The sequence below is a fragment of the Bubalus bubalis genome, chromosome X (genome assembly GCF_019923935.1).
Source record: "Bubalus bubalis isolate 160015118507 breed Murrah chromosome X, NDDB_SH_1, whole genome shotgun sequence".
Classification (NCBI taxonomy): Eukaryota; Metazoa; Chordata; class Mammalia; order Artiodactyla; family Bovidae; genus Bubalus; species Bubalus bubalis.
This window is the reverse complement of record NC_059181.1, coordinates 105281412-105304093: the sequence shown is the minus strand read 5'-3', so window position 1 is coordinate 105304093 and position 22682 is coordinate 105281412. Positions and strand designations below refer to the sequence as shown.

General features: G+C 58.5%; 1 protein-coding gene across 7 annotated transcripts in view; it reads left to right on the top strand.

The window, feature by feature from the left end:
- Window positions 1–2201: 2201 nt before the first annotated feature.
- The window catches only part of ATP2B3 (ATPase plasma membrane Ca2+ transporting 3), a 59852-nt gene continuing 39371 nt past the window's right edge, over window positions 2202–22682 (top strand). For all 7 annotated transcript variants that reach the window (XM_025276182.2, XM_025276180.2, XM_025276181.2 and 4 more), the window contains exons 1-2: window positions 2202–2460; window positions 20535–20861. In XM_025276182.2, the coding sequence (XP_025131967.1) occupies window positions 20654–20861 (208 nt within the window). In that variant the 5' untranslated portion in view covers window positions 2202–2460; window positions 20535–20653. The remainder of the gene's footprint in view (window positions 2461–20534; window positions 20862–22682) is intronic.

Genomic DNA, 22682 nt, shown 5'->3' with positions numbered 1-22682 from the left:
CAGCATGACAAAAGACCACACAGGGGCTTCAAACACAGATCAAGTCTCTCATGTTCCTGAACACAGGAGTCCAAAATCAGGGTATCAGGAGGGCTGCAAAAACTCACTCCTGCCTCCCTCTTAAAAGGACACTTATCACAACAGGTAGGGCCCACAGCTCGAGATGGTATGGCCCCTGCAGCCTGGGGTCTTCTCTGCCTGGTTGTCCTGGCCACCCCTGTGTCTGGGCCCTGGGGGGCACCTGCTCGTACCTGGAGCTGGTGGTCAAGCTGGGTTTTCATTGAGATGGGTGATGGGGTGCAAGCCTGACCCAGCCATCTACACCAGGGAAAAAGAGCCCCGAGTGCTCTGAGTGTGTGTGTGTGTGTGTGTGAATAACTGAGTGCATACAATTGTGCACGAGTATGTGACTGTGTGTGAATAATTGGAGATGAGAGGGTAAAGTTGTGAGAATAACAGCATGTGTGCATGTGGGTGAGTGAGTATGAGTGAGCCCTGTGAGGCAGTAAGTATGGCTATGAGGAATTGTGGCTGAGCACTTGTAAGTGTGCACGTGTGAGGCTGTGACCATGGGTGAGCTTTGGTGTGAATGTGCATGCATAAGTGTGCATGTGTTCTCAGTGAGCATGTAGGAACGTCAGCTTGTGAGTGCGTCAGCATATGTGAGTGGCAGCATGTGTGAGCATGTGTGTGTCACCATGTGTGTGTCAGCGTGTGTGACAATGTCATCATGTAAGAATGTGTCCGCATGCAGGAGGATGTATGTCAGCATGTATCAGAGTGGGTGTGTGTGTGCACATGTGCGTGCACCCACGTGGAACGTCTGAAATGAACCAGATCTCAAGGGCTGTCCAGAACTTCTTGCAGGAGGGACAGACTGTGAAGAACCAGATCTCAAGGGCTGTCCAGAACTTCTTGCAGGAGGGACAGACTGTGACAAGGTGGGACTGTCCCCTGACCTGGGGAAGACCTCCTGCAGTGCCTTTGTGGCCTTTAGGTCCTGCCATCCTGGCACCTCCTCCCCGAGCTCCAGCACCATCTTACATCTCCTGCGGCCTTTACCCCAAGTTCCATGTCTTGAGTTCAAGCTCTGCCCACCAGCTCCCTGTGTCAGGGTCCCAACCACACCCCCAGCGCCCAGCCCAGGCCTGGCACTCAGGATACCCTGGGACCCTGTTTGTCTGAGGCAAGAAAGAATTAGTGGCTGTGTCTGGGGCTTGTCTGCCTGCCTGCTCGAGGGTGGTGATGCTCACTGGGGCCTGGCACTTGTGTTCCACACACTCAGTCCCCGTCCTGTGCCACCCCCACCCTGTGGCACTCTGCTCACTGCTCACAGATGATGGCAAAGGCCCAATTGGGGTGTGCAGGCACTGACTGCCCCTGGGGTTGGGCAGCTTGGGGCTTTAAGGACCAGGGGCAGGGCTGGCCAGCTCCCACCTGGCCACTGGGTGGCCATGGGCACACACTTGAGTCTGTCTGCGGATGTCACTACGCCTTTGGCCATATGGTGGTGATGGGGAGGGGGGGTCTTCTCCACACTAGAGTTTGGTCTGTGTGTCTGTTTTCACGTGTCCGTGAAGGTGTGCTCTTGTGTGTCTGCCTCTGGGTGTTCACCTGTGTGCAGGATCACCCTGGGTCCTGTATGATGGTGTTTGTGTGATAACCTTTGGGGTCATCGACTTTGAGACCCTGTCCCAAGCTCTGGCCACGCTCCCGGAAAACTGTTTAGATGTCTTAACTTCCAACCGTTAGCAGGTAGTTTCCTGAGAATAACCAACACCTCTGAAGCTGCGGGGTGGGGGTCGGGGGCCAGAGAAGAGCAAAGACCCCCAATTACAAGTTAGCAACTCAGCTTCACACCCCATTCGACTGTCAAGGAGACAGACTCCGGGCGGTGCCCTGGAGAGGGAGAGGCAGCCTGCCACTCTCGGCGCCCTTTCTCCCGGGTGCCAGGGTCCCCCAGTACCCAGCCTGAGCCCACCCCCATCCTTGGCAGCCGCCCTCCGGGGGTCACTGCCAAACCGGGAAGGGCAGGCACCCCCGCGCGTCCTGGGCGCACACTGGGCGCGGAGCTCCGGAGTCCCGTGGCTTGCGCCCCGCGGCCCCCGAGCCGCGCGCCGTCCCCCGCGCCGGCTCCCTCCTCCCTCCGTTCTCCTCCTCCCTCCCGCTCCCTCCCTCCTCCCTCCCTCCGGGCTCAGAGCTGCGGCTGGAGCCAAGCGCGCCGCGTCGCCTGCCGTTGCCGCTGCCGCTGCCGGTGCAGAGCGTGGGGAGCACTCAGCCGCAGCCTTCGGCCGCCGCGGAGGGTCGTGCAGGCGCTGCCGGCCAGGCCGCCCCGTGCCCGGGCCTTGCGGTCCCCGGAGCCGATCGTGGCCCGCCGGGCCGCCGGGCCGCCTGCCCGCAGAGACCAGAGACAGCACCCGCCTGAACCGAGGCCGCGGGAGCGGCCGTGCCCATGACCGGGTAAGTGGTGCCCTAGACGCACGGCCGCCGCCGGGGTGGGCGCTGGCGCGGGCGGAGCGGGCGGCCCGGCAGGTGGCCCGACCTGCAGGTGGGGGGACCCAGATCCCCGCTCGGAGCCACCTGCGCCCCGCGTCTGGCCTGCGTGTCCTTGTGGCACCGCGGCCGCGAGTCACTCCCGGGGGCCCTGGGTGGCCGGGCGGGCGGGCAGCGCCCCGCAACCTGCGCCCGGCGCCCCGCATCCTGCGCGCACGCGCATCTGCGTCTGGGGAGAAAGACCGCCGGGGGCTGCGGGCGGATCCAGGAAAAGGAAGGGGGGCGCACAGCCCTAGGCGGGGGGCTGGGCCTGGGCTGGAGCCTCCGCTTGCACACGCACCTTCTCGGAGCCTCTAGGCACCCCCTCCCCCACACCCCCGCATCCCACGCCCTCACACTGTATCATCCTTCCCAGACCCACAGACTGAGAAACCCTCACACGCTTCCACACTGTCTCCCCCCGCACACCCACACAAGCTACTGGGCCGACCCCGCCACCGGCCTGGGTAATGCCCACGGGCAAGCAGCCCCGGCCACACTTGGCTAACTCCTCCATCACTCCGTGCGCCGCCGTCCTCCCCCTCCTCACCTGGGTGACCTTGGCCAGATGGCTTCTCCCTGCCGGGTCCTGCCGCGTTCTCTGAGGTTTCGGATTCTGGCATTTGGAGCACTGGTGTGGCACGTCCCCCCGAGGCTGGGAGCCCTGGGTCTCCTCTTTGCTCTCTGGCAGACTTGGTCTCCTTCCTGCCACTGGCCCCTTTAGGGCTTAGCGGCCTGATCAGCTGTGGATGGGTGGGGGCCTGGCATGGGGCTGGGAGGACCAGAGTCAGCCTTGGGGAGCTCAGGGCAGGGGTCTGGTGAGGGGCTGGGAGAGACAGTGGCGATGTTCCGTGAAAGTACAGGGCAGGGCTGGGGCCCCAGAACCCGGCACTTGACACTCCTCGGGTCTGAGGCAGGGGAGTGGGGCCACTTGGTGGATCAAAGCTGAGCCTGTTGAGACCCAAACCTCAGGCGCATCTCTGCCAGCCACGGGGTCAGGTCTAGCCTGACCCCAACCATTCCAATTTCCCTTGGCTGCCCCAAGGAGCTGAGTGCCAGCCTGGGAGGCAGCCCCCTCCTTTGTCCCCCAGCTCTGTCCCATCCCAACCCACTGGCGTCACCCCTCACCTATCGGTGAGCGTCTATAGGCAGGGACTGGGTAGTCATCTACATGGGGTGCTCGGGTGCCCAATACAGGAGGCCTGACTCAGAGTGGGCATGGGTTTCTGCATGGCACATTTGCGACCTTGACCTCAAGGAATCTGCAGAATCACCCAGGGAGGGAGGCCAGGCCCGCATTCTTGTCCCCATTTTCCTGACGGGATAATTGAGGCCCCAAGAGGGGAAGGGACTTGGGCTTGCATTTGCCTGGATGGGCAGGTGGCTGCTGGGGGAGCAGCTCCAGAGGTCCTGGCACGGTTCTCATAGGGTATCTAGACTCTCCGGCTGAGTCTCAACAAGCATCACCACTGTTGCCATCACCCCCTTTCCCAGTGGGGGAGGCCAAGGCCACATGGCTCCTGAGAGGGGAACTAGGGTGCAGACCTGGGCGGTGGGAACATCCAGCCTGCTCTGGCCCACGGAGGGAAGGGCTGGGGGTTGCTGCCCAGGCCTCTGAGGGTCTCAGTTGAGGCTCAGCAGAGGGTCTGAGAGTGGAGCCAGTCCCTGGAGAGCAAGTCGTTTGGAGGGGGCTGGGCAGCTGTGATCTGAGGGCATGGATTGTCCCCACTGCTAGCCTCAAGGAGGAGGGCCAAGGACACAGGCAGTCTGGATGACACCAACCTGGTCCATGCCTAGCGCCACCAGGTGGTCTGAGTGAAGGGGCAGGCATCTCTGGCACAGAAGTTGGGGGCTGGGGGAGTAACGCAGGCAGATGGAACCAGGGTGGCGTGGGAGGGGGCTTTGTGCAGAGCCAGAAGGGAAGCCAGTCCTCTAGGGAAGGAAGCCCCAGAGGTTAAGAGCTCTGGTGGCTGGCAGGCGGGGACTTTGCAGCAGGCCCCAAGGGGACAAAGAAGGTGGCCAGAAGTGCCCCATTTTGGTGCCAGCTCTGGGCCTGCTGGTCTTTGTGACCTTGGCTAAGTCTCTTCCCGCTGCAGGCCCCGGGAGCCCAGGGGTGGGTCTTGGTGAACTCCGCTGACATTTGAGGCTTCAGAGCTGGAGCTTCAGAGGCTGAATCATTTGGGAGTGCGGGGAGGCCAGCCGTGACTCAGTGTGCGCTCTCCATCCAGTCCAGAGCAGCCTCTCCCGGTGCGCAAGGAGGCAGCGAAGGGTGCTGGGGTCAGCAACAGCCTCTCTGCCCCTCCTCCAGTGTGGCTTTTAGAGAAAGACCCTCGTCTCCTTGGTGGGCAAGATCAGAGGGTCCTGGGCCCCCGGGGACTATAAGAGCTCAACTCCAGCTGGGACTCTCCCAGCTGGGCAAAGCCAGGCCCGGCTTCCTCCTACCACCTTACAGAGTTGTCAGCATACATGTGGACTTTGCCTGCTGCACTCCCTTCGGTTTGTAAACTGAGGCTGTGCGTATTTAACTGATGGCTGCTGTCTCTGTCAGAGGCCACCAACACGTCAACTACTGTCAGCCCTGACAGTGATAATTTGTGCCAGACATGGTGGTCAGGGCTTCCCAGACATTCTCTCACTTCAGTGAAACAACCGAATGAAGCAGCAATTGTTGCTGTCCCCGTTTTGCAGATGAGGCCAGTGAGGCCCAGAGTGCTTAAGCAAGTTGCCCAAGGTCACACAGCCAGAAGGAGGTGCTCAAAGCCGAATTGGAAGGCAGGCCAGTTAGACTCCCGAGTCTGGTTTGTGAGTGTCGCCACTGGTTCTGTTGCCTCTGGGAGTCTGGGTGGAACTCAGCAGAACAGAGCGTTGGATGCATGAGCCTATTCGGGTCAAGGGCGCTTCCAGTCCTGGGAAGACCCTACACCTCACACCTCACTGAGTCTGCAGAATGACCCAGTATCTGGGCCCCCAGCTACCCCCTGAGGGAAACGGACCAAATGTGGGGTTATATGAGTCCAGAACAAGCTGGGGGCACTGTATGCCCTTCAGTATTCTTCCCTGGGACCCCTCTAGGGCACCTCTACAAAAGTTGGTTGGTGTCTGCTGATACATGCAGACCTGGGCTGTAGCAGCGAAGGCAGATGGTTCGGTCTGACCCAGGGTGTGCTGCCTGTGAGATGGGCTCAGGGGGCCGGGCTCAGCGATGACTTTACTGGGAACAGCAGGTAGACCCTTGCACTGCACAGATGCTGCCTCACACGCTATGCTTCCCCAGAAGGCCAGTTCTTTAGCTGGTACCCCAACTGCTGGCTGTTTCTCCCTGCCCTGCCCTGCCCTGGTTAAGCTGGCAGAAGACAGGCCAAGCGGTGCCTGGTTGCAAAGCCCTCCCCTGCCTGTGCACCTTCTGTTGGGTGGGAGGTGCTGGAAGTGGGCCTGGAAGCGCCACTTGGAGAGCAGGATCTGAGCCCAAACATCCCCAGGACAGAGGAAAGAGGCTCCCCACCAGAGGAGTCGGGGCTGGGTGTCATCAGACTGCCCAAGCTTGGGAAGGGGATGAGGCCAAGGTCACGTGGCTAGGAGGTGGCAGAACCAACACCCAGAACCACAGGGCAAGGAGGACTGGTGTGGCTGGCAGGGCAGAGTGGGAGGTTTCTACTGAGTCCCAAGTCCAAGGCAACTTGGGTCCACACCAGAGTCGTGTGAAGTGTGTGCTGCTGTGGTCAGTGTCCTTGGGGATCGCCTTACATAATGCGGTCCTGAGCCTGACTCAGTGTTGTGTAGGTGGCTCCTCAGTAAAGGGGAACCATTGCCTTCAGATGAGAAATGCGCTTCCTATATCGGCCAAGGTTCAGTGTGGTAGCCACCAGCCACAAATGTGAGTGGATGAAAATTGCAGTTGAAAATTCCAGGCCTTGGCCACACACCATGCTTCAAGTGCTCAGAAGTCATGCAGAGAACATTTCCATCAGTCCAGGACGTTGTGTCACCCCATGCCACTTTAAAGCCAATGCAGACCGATCCTCATGGGGCCCCTGAGTCTACTCCCACACTTACCAAGGGCCAGACCAGATGTGCCCACAGAACTGGGCAAACTGGATCTGTCTCCTGCCCTGGGCTTGGGATCTCTCACTGGGCATGCTGGAGGCACCTGGGCAGCTCTGCAGATGGGGGAGGCTCTTGGGTGGGTTGTTTTTTTTTTAATAATGCTTATGTCTTTCATTTTAAAATAATGCTCTTAACATGCATGCTTTTAACAGAAAATTCATGCAATGCTGAGAATTAGAAGATGTAGAAACAGCCCTCCCCATCCTATCACCAAAATGCCAGCCAGTGTTTCCCATTTCATTGGACACATTTCTGCTCCATTTTCTTTGCATGGGCTATTTATTTTCACATTATTATAATTATACCGTGGGCACCATTGTCGAATCTATTTTTTACTTCACATGAGCATTTTCTTTATTGTAATTCCTTTCTAAATGATTTTTTTTTCAAAATGGATATGGTTTAATTTTTTTAAGATTATGAAAGCAGTCAGTACTTATCGCACAAATAAAGTACTTGAATGAGGCAAAGAAGGAACGACACATGATGGTTCACTCATTCGAGAGCAATTTCTCAAGCACCCAGGATGTATCAGGGCGCTCCTCAGGGCTGTAATTACAATTTTTAATGGCTGAATAATATTCTCTCAGGAGACTGTAATTCGCTTAATTATTTGGCTATTTGTGGAGATTCAGGCGGTCGAATTCATTTCACTCTCCTCCATGAGGCTCTGTTGAGCATCTAGGCGGGTAACTCCCTCTGTCCCAAGGACAGAGTGCCCAGACGGAAGTTCGTTCTGCCAAATTCTGCTCCAAAGGGCTTTTCTGGGCGTCTGAAGGGCTGGCTCACTGCAGACTTGCCAGCGTTAAGCTTTATAATCAAACAACCTGGCATAAATATCTAGGTCCAAAATATCTACTTCAGTTTCTATGTCTTATTCCCGAGGGTGAGCATTTTTCCACGTTTATTGATTGTCTCTCTTCTTGTTGAGTGATTTGTTTCTTCCTCACCTTTATTTATGAAGGACCAAGTGTTTCTTCTTGCGGTTCTGGGTAAACTTGATCCGTGAAAGATACTGACAGTTTAGCATCCTGGTTGCAAATAGTTTTAAATCCCCTTTGTTCTTTGCCTTTTCATGTTTTCATGCAAAAGGTTAATGATTTCTGTCTCACAATTTTGTGTGTGTGATTCCTTCTGTTGCTTCTAGGCTTACAGAATCCCTTACAGAAACCTGAGAACTGTCCAGAGCTATCTGGGTTGGCCCTATGTCTGTGTGTGTGTGCGGAGGAGGAAATGTCAAACCACTCCAGTATCCTTGCCTGGAGAATTCCATGGACAGAGGAGCCTGATGGGCTATAGTCCATGGGGTCGCAAAGAGTTGGACACGACTGAGTGACTAACACACACACACACATTGCATGTGTGTGAGTGAGCGTATGTGTAGCTGCATTTTTAAAATGTCTAACTCTTTCATCCAGGGGTGGGCAAACTTTTTCTTTGAAGAGTCAGAGAGTAAATATTTTCCACCTGGCAAGTTACAAGGTCTCTGTCCTGACTGTGGCTGTGTACCAATAAAACTTTATTCACAAAAACAGTTCACAGCCAGATTTGGCTTTGAGGCCAGAATTTGCCAAATCCAGTTTAATCCAAAAAAAAAAAAAAAAAAGCATGTTGGGGAATAGTACGAGGTGAGGCTCCCGAGTGGTAAGCCATCATCTGCATGTCTTTTATTGAACCATTTGTTCCCTGGCTAATGTGTGATCTTGATGTCTGGTAGGGCCTGTCCCTGGGTCGTCTCCCCACACCCTGTATCCTTTGATACCTCACCTGCAGGTCCCACATGAGTTATCTGAAAGCAAAACTCCTTTGCTGTTCTTGCTTGCCTCTTTGTCCCCTGACCTTTAGAGCTGCTTGTCCAGTCCCTCGAATCAAGCTCTTGTTGTCAGGGTCTCTTCAGCCTCTGGAGCAAGGATGCTTCCCTGCAGACTTGGCTGGAGTCTGGCTCTCCGCAGACACTGGGTTTTCCTCACAGGGGGACACAGAGGAAGCAGGGGTGGGTAGGAGAGTATGATCAGAAGCAAAGGCCTACAGTGAGGATGGCCAGACGGCCCAGGGTCCCCAGACCCGGCTGATTGAGAAGCAGGAAGACAAAGCTGGCCACCAAGCAAGGGGCTGGGAAACGCGGGTGTCGCTGCTGGCCACCTCCATCCTGGCCACAGGGGACCTCAGAGCATGGGGCTCTGGTCCTCCTGGTGCCCTTTGGAGTCACAGGTCTGAATCCAGGCCGGCCCTGAACACAGGTGGATGCCACCCAGCCGCCGTGGGCCCTTCTTCCCGATGGGCCTGGGCACGTCCTCCAGCCCCAGACCACAGTGCGCTGGGCATCCCGGCACAGCCGCGTGCTGACACCCACCCTGGACCCCTCAGGGGTGAGGCCGGTGGCGGTAGGCTCGGGGCCAAGCCTCTGTGAGACGACCACTGCACAGCTCATGGTGGTGGGACCAGCCCGACCATGAATGCTTGGTGCCCTCAGTCGGGGCACCCGCTTCCCTGCCTCGTCCGGGTGTCCAGCTGCCAGGTGGGCCCAGAGGGACCTTCCCTGACACCCGCTCCCCAGCCCTGGGCCTCAGCTCCATTCCTGTGAAGTGTCCTGTGTTAGTTTGGAGCCAGGGGCCTGGGAGGGAGGCTCGTGAGCCAGGGCCGAGGGTCCAGGCCCCTTGGTGCTGGGGTTCTGGCTGTACTGGGGGCCCCCCACCCTACCTGATCCCTCCCTCCTGGGCCGCTGACTGGGCCCTTCCTCCCAGGGCCTGGTGGGAGGTGCCTGAGTGTGCTCCTCTCCTCTGTCCTGAGGAGCACAGCAGAGCGAGGGTGCCCCCAGCACCCCCATCCACCCACAGGGCCGGAGGCCAAGGACTGGCTGGGGGCTGCTGCCTGGGACCCCAGACCTGGCGGCCTCTGGAGAGGCCCACGCAGCTGCAGCTCTGGGTGGGAAGGGGGCGGTTTGGTCAGGGCCCCTGGCCTCCATCTTCTGACGAGGAGACAGCACTGTCATCTGATTGCAGGGGGTGCCAGACCTGTCCCCCCAATTCATCCGCCAACATCCACCAGTCCCTTCCTGGCTCTCGGCCTTAGTGGGCCATGATCAGCCCAGTGGGGGGCACTCGGACCCTGTATTATTGTGATGGGGGCCCTCCTGGCTCTGTGTGACCCTCCACTCCCTCCCGAGCACCTGCCTGGGGCGGCAGGGCTTCGCTGGAGAGGCTTCTGCATTTGTGTGTGGGTCCTCCATCAGAGATAGCTTTCAGGACCCAGGAGCACACAGGATCCATGATTCAGATGGCAGCCAGGCCCCTGCCATCTGGTGCCCTGGTGACCTTCAAATCCTGCCATGGCTGCCAGCTGGGGTTGGTAAGGATGCTGGAGCAGAGCCTGGGAGTCATGCAGATGCCCCTCCCTGGGCCGCAGCTTCCAAGCTGTCCTCCAGGGTGGCACTACCATCCACTCTCTCCTCCTCTGTCCATGCTCTTGGCAGCAGGTCAGCCTGGAAACATGGTCCAAACACTCCGGTTGTGCTAGCCTTTCGTGTGTGGGTCACAGAAGGTCAGCTGGACTGGACTCCAACATTCAGTCTGAACGTGTCTCCTCTGCCCCACCCAGCATCCTTGCCATTCACCTGTCCCAGTGGGGTGCCCACGACCAAAGTCTTTGCTACATACTTGGTGTGGCCTGTGCCCAGGTCGCTGTATGGTAATGATCCTCATCACTCCTTTCTCCTGGCCATTACACCTACCTCCAACCTCCGGGCAAGCTGGGTCCTATGAGGGACCCAAAGAGACCTGCTTTGCCATCACTCAGAGACCCCCTAGGTGGGGCCCAAGTTAGCCCACACATCTCTGGTCCCCCATCTGCAGCCCGGCCTTCCGGACTCTTCTGTTGGCCAAGGGGAAGTAAGGGTTCCTCCCTGACAGTCCTCCAGCCCCTGACCTTGACTCGAAGAGTCCTTCCAAGCCTGCCTTCCCAAGGGGAGACAGAAAGCAGACCCTTCCCCACGAGGACTCATAATGGGGCCCCCCTCCATCCCTAGGAGGAAGCGTGTGCCCTGACAGTCTCCTTATCTAGTCCCCCTGGGCCTGCAGCATCCCATGGCCTCCAGCTGTCTGTAATTTCCTTAATTACCTGCTTAGGACTTGGCTGCTTCCGGTGGCTTGGAGCTGGTTCTAGGGAGTGGAAGCTGGCGGGGTGGGCACTGTGGTACCATGGACAGAGCCAGAGAGATTTTTTTTTTTTTTTTTTTTTTTTTTTTTTTTCTTTTTTTTTTTGGTGGGGGGATCAGGATTGAGAGCCCCTCATTCTATCCACATGTTCTTGGCGATGAAAGCCTGGAGGTCAGGGCTCCGCAAGCCCCACGTGTGTGTTCTCTGCTCCTTGGGGGGCCAGAGGCATGCCCCAGGGGCCAGGCCCAAGTGCTTCTGGGTCTCCCCCACAAGCCCACCATTCCTGAGCCTGCCAGCCAGGCCCTGTTCTGCAGAACAGGCCCAGGACCTAAGTGGCTACCACCTACTTTCAGGGTAAAGCAGGAGGGCAGAGTGTGGCAGCCTGGCATGCGGGGGCAGGGCGGTTGGCCCGGGCTCCCTGCTGCAATGCAGCGCTCTCCTGGCACGGCAGCCGTAATTGGATAATTAGTGTCACTATGCTTCCTGCCTGTGGGCTTCTCCGCTCCTGCTCGCTCTTGCTGTCGCCTTCCCTGGCAGGAAACAAATGACGGCTCCCCCCCACCTCCAGGGTAGAGTCATGACCCCCATAATGCTGCAAGGCCCCAGCAAGTAAAAGGGCTTCCCACTTCCCTCAGGGATGGAGGGGTACCCGACAATGTGAGGCCACCCATGTAGGAGTGTGGACTTCCCCCCAGAAGCATCCTAGGGACTCAGTTCCTCTCCAGACCCCCCACCCGGGCCTCGTGGTCCTCAGGAGGGATTTGGGGCCTGGGTCGGCTTGAGGATGGCCCCAGAAATGGGGAAGCATGTGAAAGGCCCCCCCAGGGGTCAGCCCCTGGCCAAGCAGAATGGTCTGCCCTCCCTGGTGGAGCCTGGTCCCAACCCGTGAATTCTGGTCTACAGGTGTGGCTGCTGGGCTTGAGAAAACCCTCCAGGGAAATGGGCCCCTGGGGCCCTTCCTAGGCAGGCAGTGTGTGGTGGTGGCAAGTTCACAGCAATGGCACCAGGAGGAACAAGGCACCTTTCCCTGATTCCGAAGTGGAGACCAAGAGAGGTTGAAAGATTTGTGCCTGGCCTCACTCTAACCCCAACACCCCCAATCTCTGAGGTATACGGAAACATTTCCTGTCTGGTCACTTTGGTGAACTCTTTGAATTGGTTTGAACCACATGTTCATCACTTTTCTGGGCCTCTCTGGGCCATCACTTGGCAGATGAGCAATGTAGAGTTCTCCGGAATCAGACTACTTGAGTCCACATTGGCCACTGCTCATTGCTGGATGTGTGATCCTTTTCTGTTTTAAGAATGATTTATTGACTGCAGAAGACTTTCGTTGCAGCCTGCAGGGTCCTTGATCCTCACTGAGACATGTAGGAGCTGCAGTTTTGGCATGTGACCTCCCAGTTCCCCAACTGGGGACCAAACCCGGGCCCCCTGCCTTGAAAGTGCAGAATCCCAGTCACTGAAGCACCAGGGGAAGTCCCTGGCTTTTTGATCTTGAGTGAGTTCTTTAACCTCTGTGCCTCAGCAGCTTAGTCCTAATTTGGGGATAATGACTCCTCCCGCCTTCGAGGCTTGGGGCACAGAGGGAATGTGGAATTCCACCATGACACAGAAAGGTGCTCGGTATTGCCTGTGACCCGATGGCTTGTCTGTGTCTCTCTCTCCAGTACTCTGCTGGTTCTGTCTTCTCCTTTGCCTAGAACTTCTAGGACAATATCAAATGACACAGATGAGAGGGAGCCTAGTTCAGAACCACCCCATGTTCCAGGGAACCCATGGAAATGTCACGGATTAGCAGGTCATAGAAACTTCAGGGAGGCCTCCTGGCTCTCCGAGAACCAGGGCTGACTTTGGTCAGGGAGGTAAGGCAGGCATCTTACCTGCTGGCTGAGTTCCTCCCTATATACCTGAATTACCCAGGAGAGAGACTTAAGCTCTGTAACAGAGACCTAGCTTAATGAACATAAAAGTGAAAGGGAGAGAGGATTTCTTCTGTGCGTAAAAGTCTAAGGAGGCAACCTTGGGCTACTTGGCCATCAGGGAACTGGCTTCCTTGCATGGCATTGCCATCCATGACATATGGATTCCACATGCCAGATGGAGCAAGATAACTGTCTCTGCTCCAGTCTTCACATCAGCATTCCAGCCGGCAGGAAGGAGAGGGGCAGGGGAGAACACATCCTTCTCTTTAAGGACACAACCCTGAAGTTGGCTCTGTCCCATGTGCTGAGAACCCTTAGTGCTGCCTGAGAGTAATGAAGTTCCATGTCCCTTTTACTCGCATTGGCCAGGATCTAGTCACATGGTCCTCCGTAGCCACACTGGAGTTGGGGGAGGATAGTTGTTAGCTGGATGACTAGACTCCTAGCTAAAGATTAAAATACGACATGGGAAGACGGGAATAGAAATCAGGGAAAGTCTAGCAAGTCTCTGCCACGAGCTCCTGGGGATTCGTGAGCAGCTCCTAAGGCTGGATTGTCTGCTCTGGCCACACCACCTTCTGGTTCCTTTGGAGGACAGGGTGGGGTCAGCACCTCTGAGGAAGTGCACATGCGCAGCAAGGAGAGAGGGGGCGCCCACAGAGGCCCTGAGGGCCACACGGCTTTCCAGAAGGGGACAAGAGTGGTAGCAGTGGCTGCCAGCAAGTCTGGCCTCTCAGCTCATCTGTTTCTCTGCCATGTATTGAGGCAGCCACCCAGCTGAGGCAGGCTGTGGGTGGTGCTGAAAGCCCCCAAGGCCGCAGAGTTGGGGTGCGGGAAGGTCTGCTTAGGTCTCTATGCAGGCAGGTGCTGCTCCAGGAAGTTAACATTCACATGGGCCAAATGGTCAGCTGATCTGCCGGTCAAGGCAGTGGAAATTCTGTGATGACTGTATGACCTGGGGCACCACAGGAAACTAATCTGGATACAGAGCAAAGGGGCCACGTGGCCTCTTAGGTTTCTTAATTGTGGGAAAGCACACAGAACTTCCAATTTAGCATCTTGACCATTTTTAAGTGTCCAGGTTGGCGGCATTAAGTACATTCACGTGGGTGTGCAACCATCCCCAGAACGGTCCATCTTCCCCAGTGGAAAATCTGCCCCATTAGACTCTAACTTCCCCTCCCCCAGCCCATGTCCCCTCCCCATCTTCCTCTCAGTCTAGGGTCTGACGATTCTAGGCACCTCATACCAGTGGAGTCATACGAGGTCTGTCCTTGTGTCTGGCTTCTCTCACTGACCATCACACCTTGTCGGTTCAGCCGTGTTGTGGCGGGTGTCTTTTAAAGGCTGAATCACACTCCATTGTGGGGCTGGGCCACGTTCTCTATATCCAGGCATGCATTGATGGAGTCTTGGGTGGTTTTTATACGTTTTAGTTATTGAGAATAAGGCTGCTTTGAACACGGGCAACGAGTATCACTTCAAGGCCCTGCTTTCCCTTCTGTTGGGGAGATTGCCTTCAAGTAGGATTGCTGGATCCTATGGTAATTGTACGTCTACATTTTTGAGACCCACCCGAGGGCAAGAGCTGAATCAGGGAGAGCCTGGTCCCTGCCACCTCTAGGAATCCAGACTTGTGTTTCTCTGGGTTCTAGAATCCTTCTGGAGTGGACTGTGCTCAGTGGGGACCTCCAATGTCCAGAGTCCGTGCATCTGTGGTTCGGTTGACCTCACATGGTCCTTTGAGTCTGTCCCTGGGGCAGCCTGGGTGTCCTGGTCACAGCACGAAAGGGGCAGCCCCACGTAGGCGGAGACAGGAGCGGGTGCTGCGTGTGAGTTTAGGGAGAGTATTGACCCTTTTCTGCTGTTATTGTTTTTGCCCAAAGCTGTTCCCTGGGAGAGCCACTTGGCGGGTGCACAGATTGTACCAGGAACAAGGGGGAGGGAAGGCATGGAGGTGGGGGAGGGGAGCTGGGCTGTCCCTTTAAATCTGTTTTCTCTGTTTTAGTTCCTTCTTTTATCCCATCCTCCTCCCTCCACTAGCACAAGTGTCGGAGCTGTGAGGGCCCAGGAGCTGCAGTGATGGCGCCTCTGAAATATTAATGAGGCTGTTCTCTGCCTCAGCGCCTTCCCCCCCCAGCCTCCCTCCCTCCCTCCCTGGCTGAAACCAGGCCTGGTCCTTGGATCCCTCCTTTCCCCTGCCCTGGTGGTCGTGGTCGCCAAGGTGTGTTGGGCAGAAGGGAGGGGGTGGGGCCAGCAGGAGGGCGAGGGCCTGGGGGGGGGGGTGGCATGGGTGAAGTCAAGAGGGAGGAGGTGCTGGGACCCCCGGCCCACCTACCTGGGATCATGGGGATCTCCTGGGCAGGACAAGGGGAGGACGCCCACTCCCCTGAGTCTCCAAGGGCTCCCAGCCCCAAGCTCATCTGCAGGTTCCAGGATGTATCGAGAGGAGGGGACTGTTATTTCAAGAAATTCCCACGGCGAGTCTGGATGCTCAGCCCCCTGGTCACCACACAGCTGGGTCAGCCAGAAGGGCACGTGCAGGGCGGGTGTCAGATGGCATCTGGTGCCCTGAGACTCTGCCTCGGATGGGACTCAGATGGGACTGGGGACTCTACTGTGGGGGTTCTGCTCCCTGGCGGGGGTGTTTTTGGCCCCAGCTTACTGCCAGGAGGGCCCAGGGACTTCTAGCTGATGCCACCAGCCACGATCAGTCCACCCCAGGGAGGTGGCAGTGCCAGTCACAGATGCCCGGTCAGCCCTGTGGGCGCAGATGTCCTCCACCCCTCGTCTCCTCCACGAAGATGTTGGGGAATCGGAAGGGCTATCTCTCCTGGCATCCTGGAGTGGTCTGACCCTCCCTTTGGGGACATGGAAGGCAAGGCCTGGAGGTCTGAGCCTCAGTTTTGCCTTCTCTGAAATGGAGTGAAGGCGTCTCTTTGCCCTCATGGGGTGTCTGTGAGGAGGCAGTGAGGGAAGCCTCTGGAGCCGGGGCTTGGGAACGGAAGTGCCCCCATCTCATTCAGAAAGCTCCTAGCTGCCCAGGGCCCCAGGGGGAGGGGGTTCACAGGAGGCGAAGTGGGGGACCCAGGCAGATTAAGTCAGAGGTGCTGGGACAGCTCCCAAAGCCGGTCAGTGGTGGCCAGGGAGGGCCAGCACAAGGCGGAGAAGACTCCTGGGTTTCTGGTTGAGTGGGCATGAGTCACAGGGCCCAGGGGCAAGAGACATCGGAAAATCCAAGAGCGAACTTGAGCAATCTCCGGCTGTGCTCCATGCGACCCCCCCCCCCCAGGTAGCAGCCTGTTGAAAGTCACACAACCAAGGGAGGTAGGTCAGGAAGCCCCCAGCAGGTCGGCTCCTGCCACCCCACCAGTGCCAGCCAGTTTGGGCCAGGATGGAGCAAAGGCCAGAAGGTCTGAGTCCCCTCTCCATGGAGGTTTACAATTCAACTAAGCCAATTAAAGTTTGAGAGATGGAAGTGTACAGAAATGGTATGTTCCCTGCCCTTTCAGTGCCTACAAACCGTTCTAGGCAGCCAGCCCAGGCCAGGAAGTCTCTGTCAGGCCTGCAGCCCTGATAGGCCTGATCACTTCTGCTCTTGGCCATTTCAGGATGACTGCTGTCCTTTTTTTCAGGCGGAGGGAGGCCATCCCCCAGGCTTATAGGGAAACCAAAGGATATGCTGTTTCGTCTTGATCTTACTGATGACTCCTATACCCGGTAGCCTGTGGAGTTGATGAAGAGGAACGTTCTTAAGAGCACACTCTCCAACGTGGGGGGGTCAACTTATCATCCCTGCATCCCACCTCCCGAGGCCCTTGGCTTCTCTCAGACCACCCAGGCCTCCACTCACTCACTCGTCTAGGTCCCTGTCCCCAGCCACAGCCCACCACGAAGTGGGCTCCCCACCCACTCAATAACCACGTGTCTCAAAGAGATGATGACCCAAGCATAGGACAGACCCACTCGGGTCGGCGCCCTGGCAAACAGAGTGAAATAAAGATTTGGCCGTGGGATTCTAAACTCAGTGGCAGTTGGTTTGGGCTGGACTGTGTGGAGAACCATCCATGTGAATTGCCGCTCAGGTTTATCAGAGGCCATCGGGGGAGAGGGGGACAGGACCATGTGCTGACCGGGCTACAGGATGGAGCTGACCAACCAGCACAGGACAGGAGCTGAGGGGGCCTTTAAAGAAATGTGCAAAAGGGAGGGCTAGGAGGACTGATGCTGGGGCATGCTTTCTGGGTGGTGCAACTTGGAGGCACAGACTGACAACTCCTGAACCAGGCCATGTAGTGACCAGTCACCCAGCTGGAGGGAGACCTGTAGGGTGGTAGACAGGGAGATCCCTGGGGCCTGCCTGGCAGGCACTGAGGGCCAAGGAGTGGGCCACAGCTGCAGGCAGGAGGCCAGGCCACAGCGTGGAGCAATGGCAAATCCAGCCAAGGGACCGCAGCGAGGGGCTAGGAGAGCTCTGTGCCCTCAAAGAAGGCCAGGCCTCAACTCTCCGCCTGGTCCCCTTACCAAGAGTCACTTTGGAGCCAGTAAGGCCACAGCAATGACAGTAAGGAGCAGCTCAGAGCCCGGTGTGGCTGGCTCTGGGCAACCGCTGTTGCTTAATGGAGGAGGATGAAGGCACCCTTGGGTGAGCCCTGGTTATCAGGGCCAGGAGGGAGGGTGCTGTGCCCTAGAAGGGTGCAACCTTCACCTGGATGAGCCCACCTGACTCATGTGGGCAGGCCTGGGTGCCTTCCAACCGAGTCTTGTCTGAGTGAGTGTAGAGGCCAAAAGGATAAAAGGAACAGATTGTTCACCTGGCTTCCCTTTTAGAACAAAGCACTGGGGAGGTGGCTCAGTGGCGGGGCACAAAGGCACCCAGCTTGTCCTTGGGACCCCGGGGTCGAACTCACAAGATCTTGGAATGCAGGCCAGTGGCCTGCCTGCCAAGGGCATCACAGCCTGGGGTGAGTGCCGGCCAGAGCTGGGGACTCTGCTCAGGGACAAGTGACTCACATATTTGCCAGATGCCCCACAGCCTCCCGAACTCATAGTACCCCCAGGTTGATCAAGCTGCCTGTCTGAGCCCTGGGATCGGACTCCTGAGGGTGTCGGTGCCCTGTCCATGGGCCCAGGGCTGATCAAAGCCGAAGCCGGGGCCTCCACAGATGGACGAGATCCCCCTCTCCCCTCCAGCAACCAACAGGCAAAGGGGCTGGGGCGACTGAGCCCAACCTGGCCAGTTTCATCCAGGGTGCTCCCTACTGGGAGTGTCGAGGCAGGGGCACAGAGCTCAAGGCAGAGAAAGCAGGGCGGACAGGTATCCCAGCACGGGCAGCACCTAAGCAAAGGTGGAGAAGGAAGCTGGGGGGTGGGGTGACAGTTCAGGGCATCTGCAGAGGACTCAGGAGTGTGACTGACAGTCAGAAGCTGCCATTTCGGCCTCTGGCGCTTCCAGAAAGAGCCTGCAGTCAGAAGCAGGAGACCCAGATGTCCCTGTGTCTCTACCCCTTCACCTGGCCAAGTGACAAATAGGAGGGGGATTCCTGCCGTGCCTGCCTGGGTGGGTGGCGCCTTCACAGAGCATCCCAGAAAGAGCCCACCCGGCCTCAGACTAATGCCTGGAATCCTCGCTTACTTCAAGTCCCCTGAGCTCCAGGCGCACCCTGGGGTCCCCACTCCCCCTTCTCCTGCAGCCCCAGCCCTCATCTCCTGCCTCCCTCCCCTATCGTCCGTCATCAGTCAGCAGCCCTCTGCTTGGTGGTGACCTCTGCCACTCTGGGTGGCATGGGATAGGCCGCCCGGTTTCCTGTCTGGGACCCTGTCCTGTTACCTGCCTCCTTCCTGGTCTCAGAACACTCTTCCCTCCAGAAAGAATGGCTCACTCCTCCATCCCGGCCCCCAGCTGAAACTGTGCCCCCACCCCAGCACTCCAAAGCTGTTATGGCCATGTGTCTCAGCAGCAGGACCCTCTAGGTACCCACCTCCTGGCCAGAGGAGGACCCAGGTGCAAGGACCTGTTCAGTCCTGCCCACCCCTCCGTAGCCAGCAGGGATGGCCAGCACGGACACAGAGTAGGTGCTCAGGAAAGATCGGTCAGATGGCGAACAGGAGGGAAAGGCGGTGGGGAGATGCGTGGGAGCCAGAGAGGACCGTGCATTTGCGAGTCTGCCATCTTGTTCCCACGTCTTCCGGCAAGGAAGGCTGCTTCATGCAGAAACTGTCTAGAGTGTTAACACTTAAGTGCCCAAACTTTGACAACCTGGCTCACTTTAGATGGCCATTGGCTGAGATGCCTTTCAGACTACACCTCCGTGGCAGGGACCGCCTCAGTGTTCAGAGGAACCGAGAGCCCCTCTGTGTTCTGAGCCCCCTTGAGCCAGTGAGCAATGAAGGAAATGAACCTTGTTTCCCAGAGACCTTGGTCTCAGCCCCTGAGTACTGGGGCACGTCTCTGCTCCTGGCATTGGCCGGCCTCTGAGAGCAGCCACGGCTCTCCTGAGATCAGAGGCCACACTCCTCTGGGCCATTGTGTTTCCATGGGCAGTTCTAGATCAGAAACCTGGGTGGGTAGCCAAGAGCTGCTTCCAAGAGGATCCTTGTGAGCCGGGAGCTTCCCCAAAGGTGAGGGATCCAGCCCAACTGAGCGACGTTGCCAGAAGGCATCTGCGCTGGTGTGAAGGCCAAGGCCACATGCGCTGAGACTCGTTCAGTCCTGGGAGCTTAGTGCGTGGCCTTGGCGATGCTGCCACTCCGCGCAGGCCACCAGCTGGGATGAGAGGAGGGGAGAGACTAGCTAGAGAAGCTTGGGACCCAGGACCAGGCAGCCCAGCGGCCCCCGTGGCCCGCACCACCAGACCCAGTGAGGGCTGCGGACGGGGCAGCCAGGGGTACCGGAGTTCCTCGGGCAAGTTTCAGGATGCTCCGTGGAGGAGGAAGGTGGAAGGCCTGGGACTTAGCCAGCTGTTGTTAATTTTGGGGAGACCCCAGCTCCTCACTTTGCCATCTGGAGGGCCGGAGGGTGCGGGAGACCAGGTGGCACTGTGTTGTGGGGCAGGGCGACAGAGAAGTCACCCGTGACCTGTGGCTGTTTTCCGCTTTCTCCTCTGCTCTCCCCTTCCACTCCCTCCCTCCCCGCCTCCTTCCCCTTCCCTCTGGCCCTCTCCCCTCCTTTTCCCCTGCCCAACCCACCCTCTCCCTTCCTAGCCCTGGACCCCAGGTGCCCCCAGGTGCCCCCAGGGCAGCAGAAACACCCTGTGCACTAAGCCCTGACCTAGCGCCCAGCTGGCTCTGTCCATGGCTTGCCCTGTTCCCTGGACCCCCGCGGGCCTGAAACCTTGAGCCGCAGGGGCCCCGCCCGAAGACCACTGCCGTCAGGGAGGAGTCTTAAATCAGGCAAGCAAGGGAGTATGATGGAGCGTCTATGCCGGGGCAGGACCACCCACTGTTCATTCCATCCCAACATGTCATGCCTGCTCCAGTGTGGGGGCCCAGGTGAACTTGGGGGACAGCGAGAGCCCCCATGTCCCAGGTTGCCTAGTGCTGGCAGCTGCAGGTCCCCACTGGGAGGCTCTCATTCTTCCTCCTGCCCCCAGTGGCAAGCCCTGCCAGCTTGTGTGCTTGTGGTGGGCAGGACTGAGGGGTAATCTGGCAGGCAGGCCTGGTAGGCATGAGGGCCTGGCCTGGCCTGGGGGTGGTGGGGGGGGGCGGGGGAATTTTGCACCCAGTGAGTCGTGGCTCGACCTGAGTGCACATTTGCAGAGAACATTCCAGAGAGGGGACCTTGGTTTCATCTCAATTGTGCTTCTCACCTCCTCCCCAGGTGTCTGCACTTGGCCCCCCTGGCTACACCTCACCCCGGTGCTGGGACCTCGGGGGGCCGCCTGCCCCCGGCGGAGGCTGCACCTGCGAGAACACCCCCGCCCCCGTGCCACAGGCAGGATGGGCGACGTGGCCAACAGTTCCATCGAGTTCCACCCCAAACCCCAGCAGCAGCGGGAGGCCCCACATGCAGGCGGCTTCGGGTGCACGCTGGCCGAGCTGCGCTCCCTCATGGAGCTCCGGGGGGCCGAGGCACTGCAGAAAGTCCAGGAGGCCTATGGGGACGTGGGCGGGCTTTGCAGGAGGCTGAAGACCTCACCCACCGAGGGTAAGTCTGCCAGCAGGGCGGGTATGCCAGCGGTGCAGAGCCATTACCTCCCCACGCTCCTCCCTGAAGAGGCTCCATAGCCCCAGGGCAGACAGGGCTTGCAGTCGCTTCCCAGAGGCACTCTTCACTAAACCATGACCACGATTGTGCCCTTGTGCCCTCCCTGGGCAACCATTTTCCACTAGAGTGGGAGATGCTCTGCATGGGGCAACCTGCCCCGCTGCCCCCTGCCTCCATCACCAGTGGTTCCCACTCACATCTCTTCTCTGGTTGAAATAGCAATGAAGTACCCAAGCTGAGTAAGGGAGGAAGCTGGCACCGAATGGCACATGCTGGCAGGATGGGCCCTAAACTGAAACCTCAGCAAGGTTTCAGGGGCAGCGGCCCTTGACCAAGTGTTCCCCACGTGCTGTCCCCCTTCTGTGTCCTCCAGAAGGTTCTGGGCGTGGAGGCCTTATGGGTCTGCTGGGAGGCCAGGACCCCCTGGGGGGCAGCCAGGCTTGGCCCCGGATTTCACCAGCTAGAGCATTTCTGGCCTAGCTGCCACCTCCCTGGCAGGGCTACTAGGGCTACCCCAGGCCGGTGCCAGGATGATCCCCAGCCAGCGCAGATGGATCCTGTCGGCCCTGTCTCAGCTGGCACACCTTTGTCCACCAGTGCCCTGGCTGCCGCCCTTGTCTCCTGCTCCCTAGCTCCATCTGTGTGCAGATGACACCAGGGCTGCAACAGGGGGTAGAGATGCACCCCTGCTCCCCGCAGAGGAGGTGGGCCTGAGGCTGGGTGAGAGTACACCCACCTGGCCAGGTCAGGAGCACCGAGGGCCTGCCTGCGTCCCTCCTGCTTTGTGCTCTCAAGGGCCCCAGCCTGGTGCAGGTGTGCGATCCATCAGGGGCAGATGGCTTGGCTCGGGGCCAGAGGATCTCTATCCTCCCCTCCTCCTAGCCTGTCCCCCCACCCCCAACTTGGGGCTGGGTGGAGGGAGGCCCAGGGTAGAGGGCCATTTAGCCACCAGGGCTCTGGCCTCTCCCAGATAAAAGGAAGCAGATGGGCTTCAGCTGGCAGCTCCTTCCTCTGCCTGTCAGGCCTTGTTAAATATTTAAAATGTCAAGGCCCCTGGGAACATGCCCGATTCTGCCACAGCGGCTCTGGCGCTCACCCGGTGGAGGGGCAGGCCTAGAGAAGAGCAGGTGCCCAGGTGGGTGGCCCAGCCATGGCAGAGGGAGCCAGCCGGCCCGCTCTGCATCCAGAAGAAGGCTCAGGTCCCAGCCCACCTAGATGCTCCCACTGTCATTCAGACACAGTGACCTGAGCTCGAGGATTGGGGGGAGGGGGGGTGGAGAGCAGCTTAGCTGAGCCTCAGGGCCCCCACACACCCCCTGGCAAGGTTGGGACGAGGCAGCAGGCCAAGCAGGTGCATGCTATATTGGAGGAGGGGACTTTGGGTTTCCTCCCGGCAGTAAGTGCATCCAAGAAAATTCCAGAAGCTGGGAGCCTAGGCCAGGCTAGGGTGAGCGGCCCTTCCCCTTGCTGGCCTCCACTGACACTCATGGAAAGGAGAGGCAGATGAGCGGAGAGCCGCACGATGTGGTCCTAATCCAATTCTGATGGCATCTGGCCTCTGGTCCGGGCAGGGTGCCCATCTGTGTCCATGCCAACCGCCGGCCGCTGCCCCTGCAGCCTGGACCAGGGCAGGACCAGTGTGTGCTCGGAACTGGAGGGGCTGCTGCTGGCTGTCTTGGGTTGCCCCCATGAGCACTTCTCCAGACCCCGGCGCCAACAGGAAGGCCAAGGCCTCGGGCTGCTCTAGGGCAAGGGAGAGAG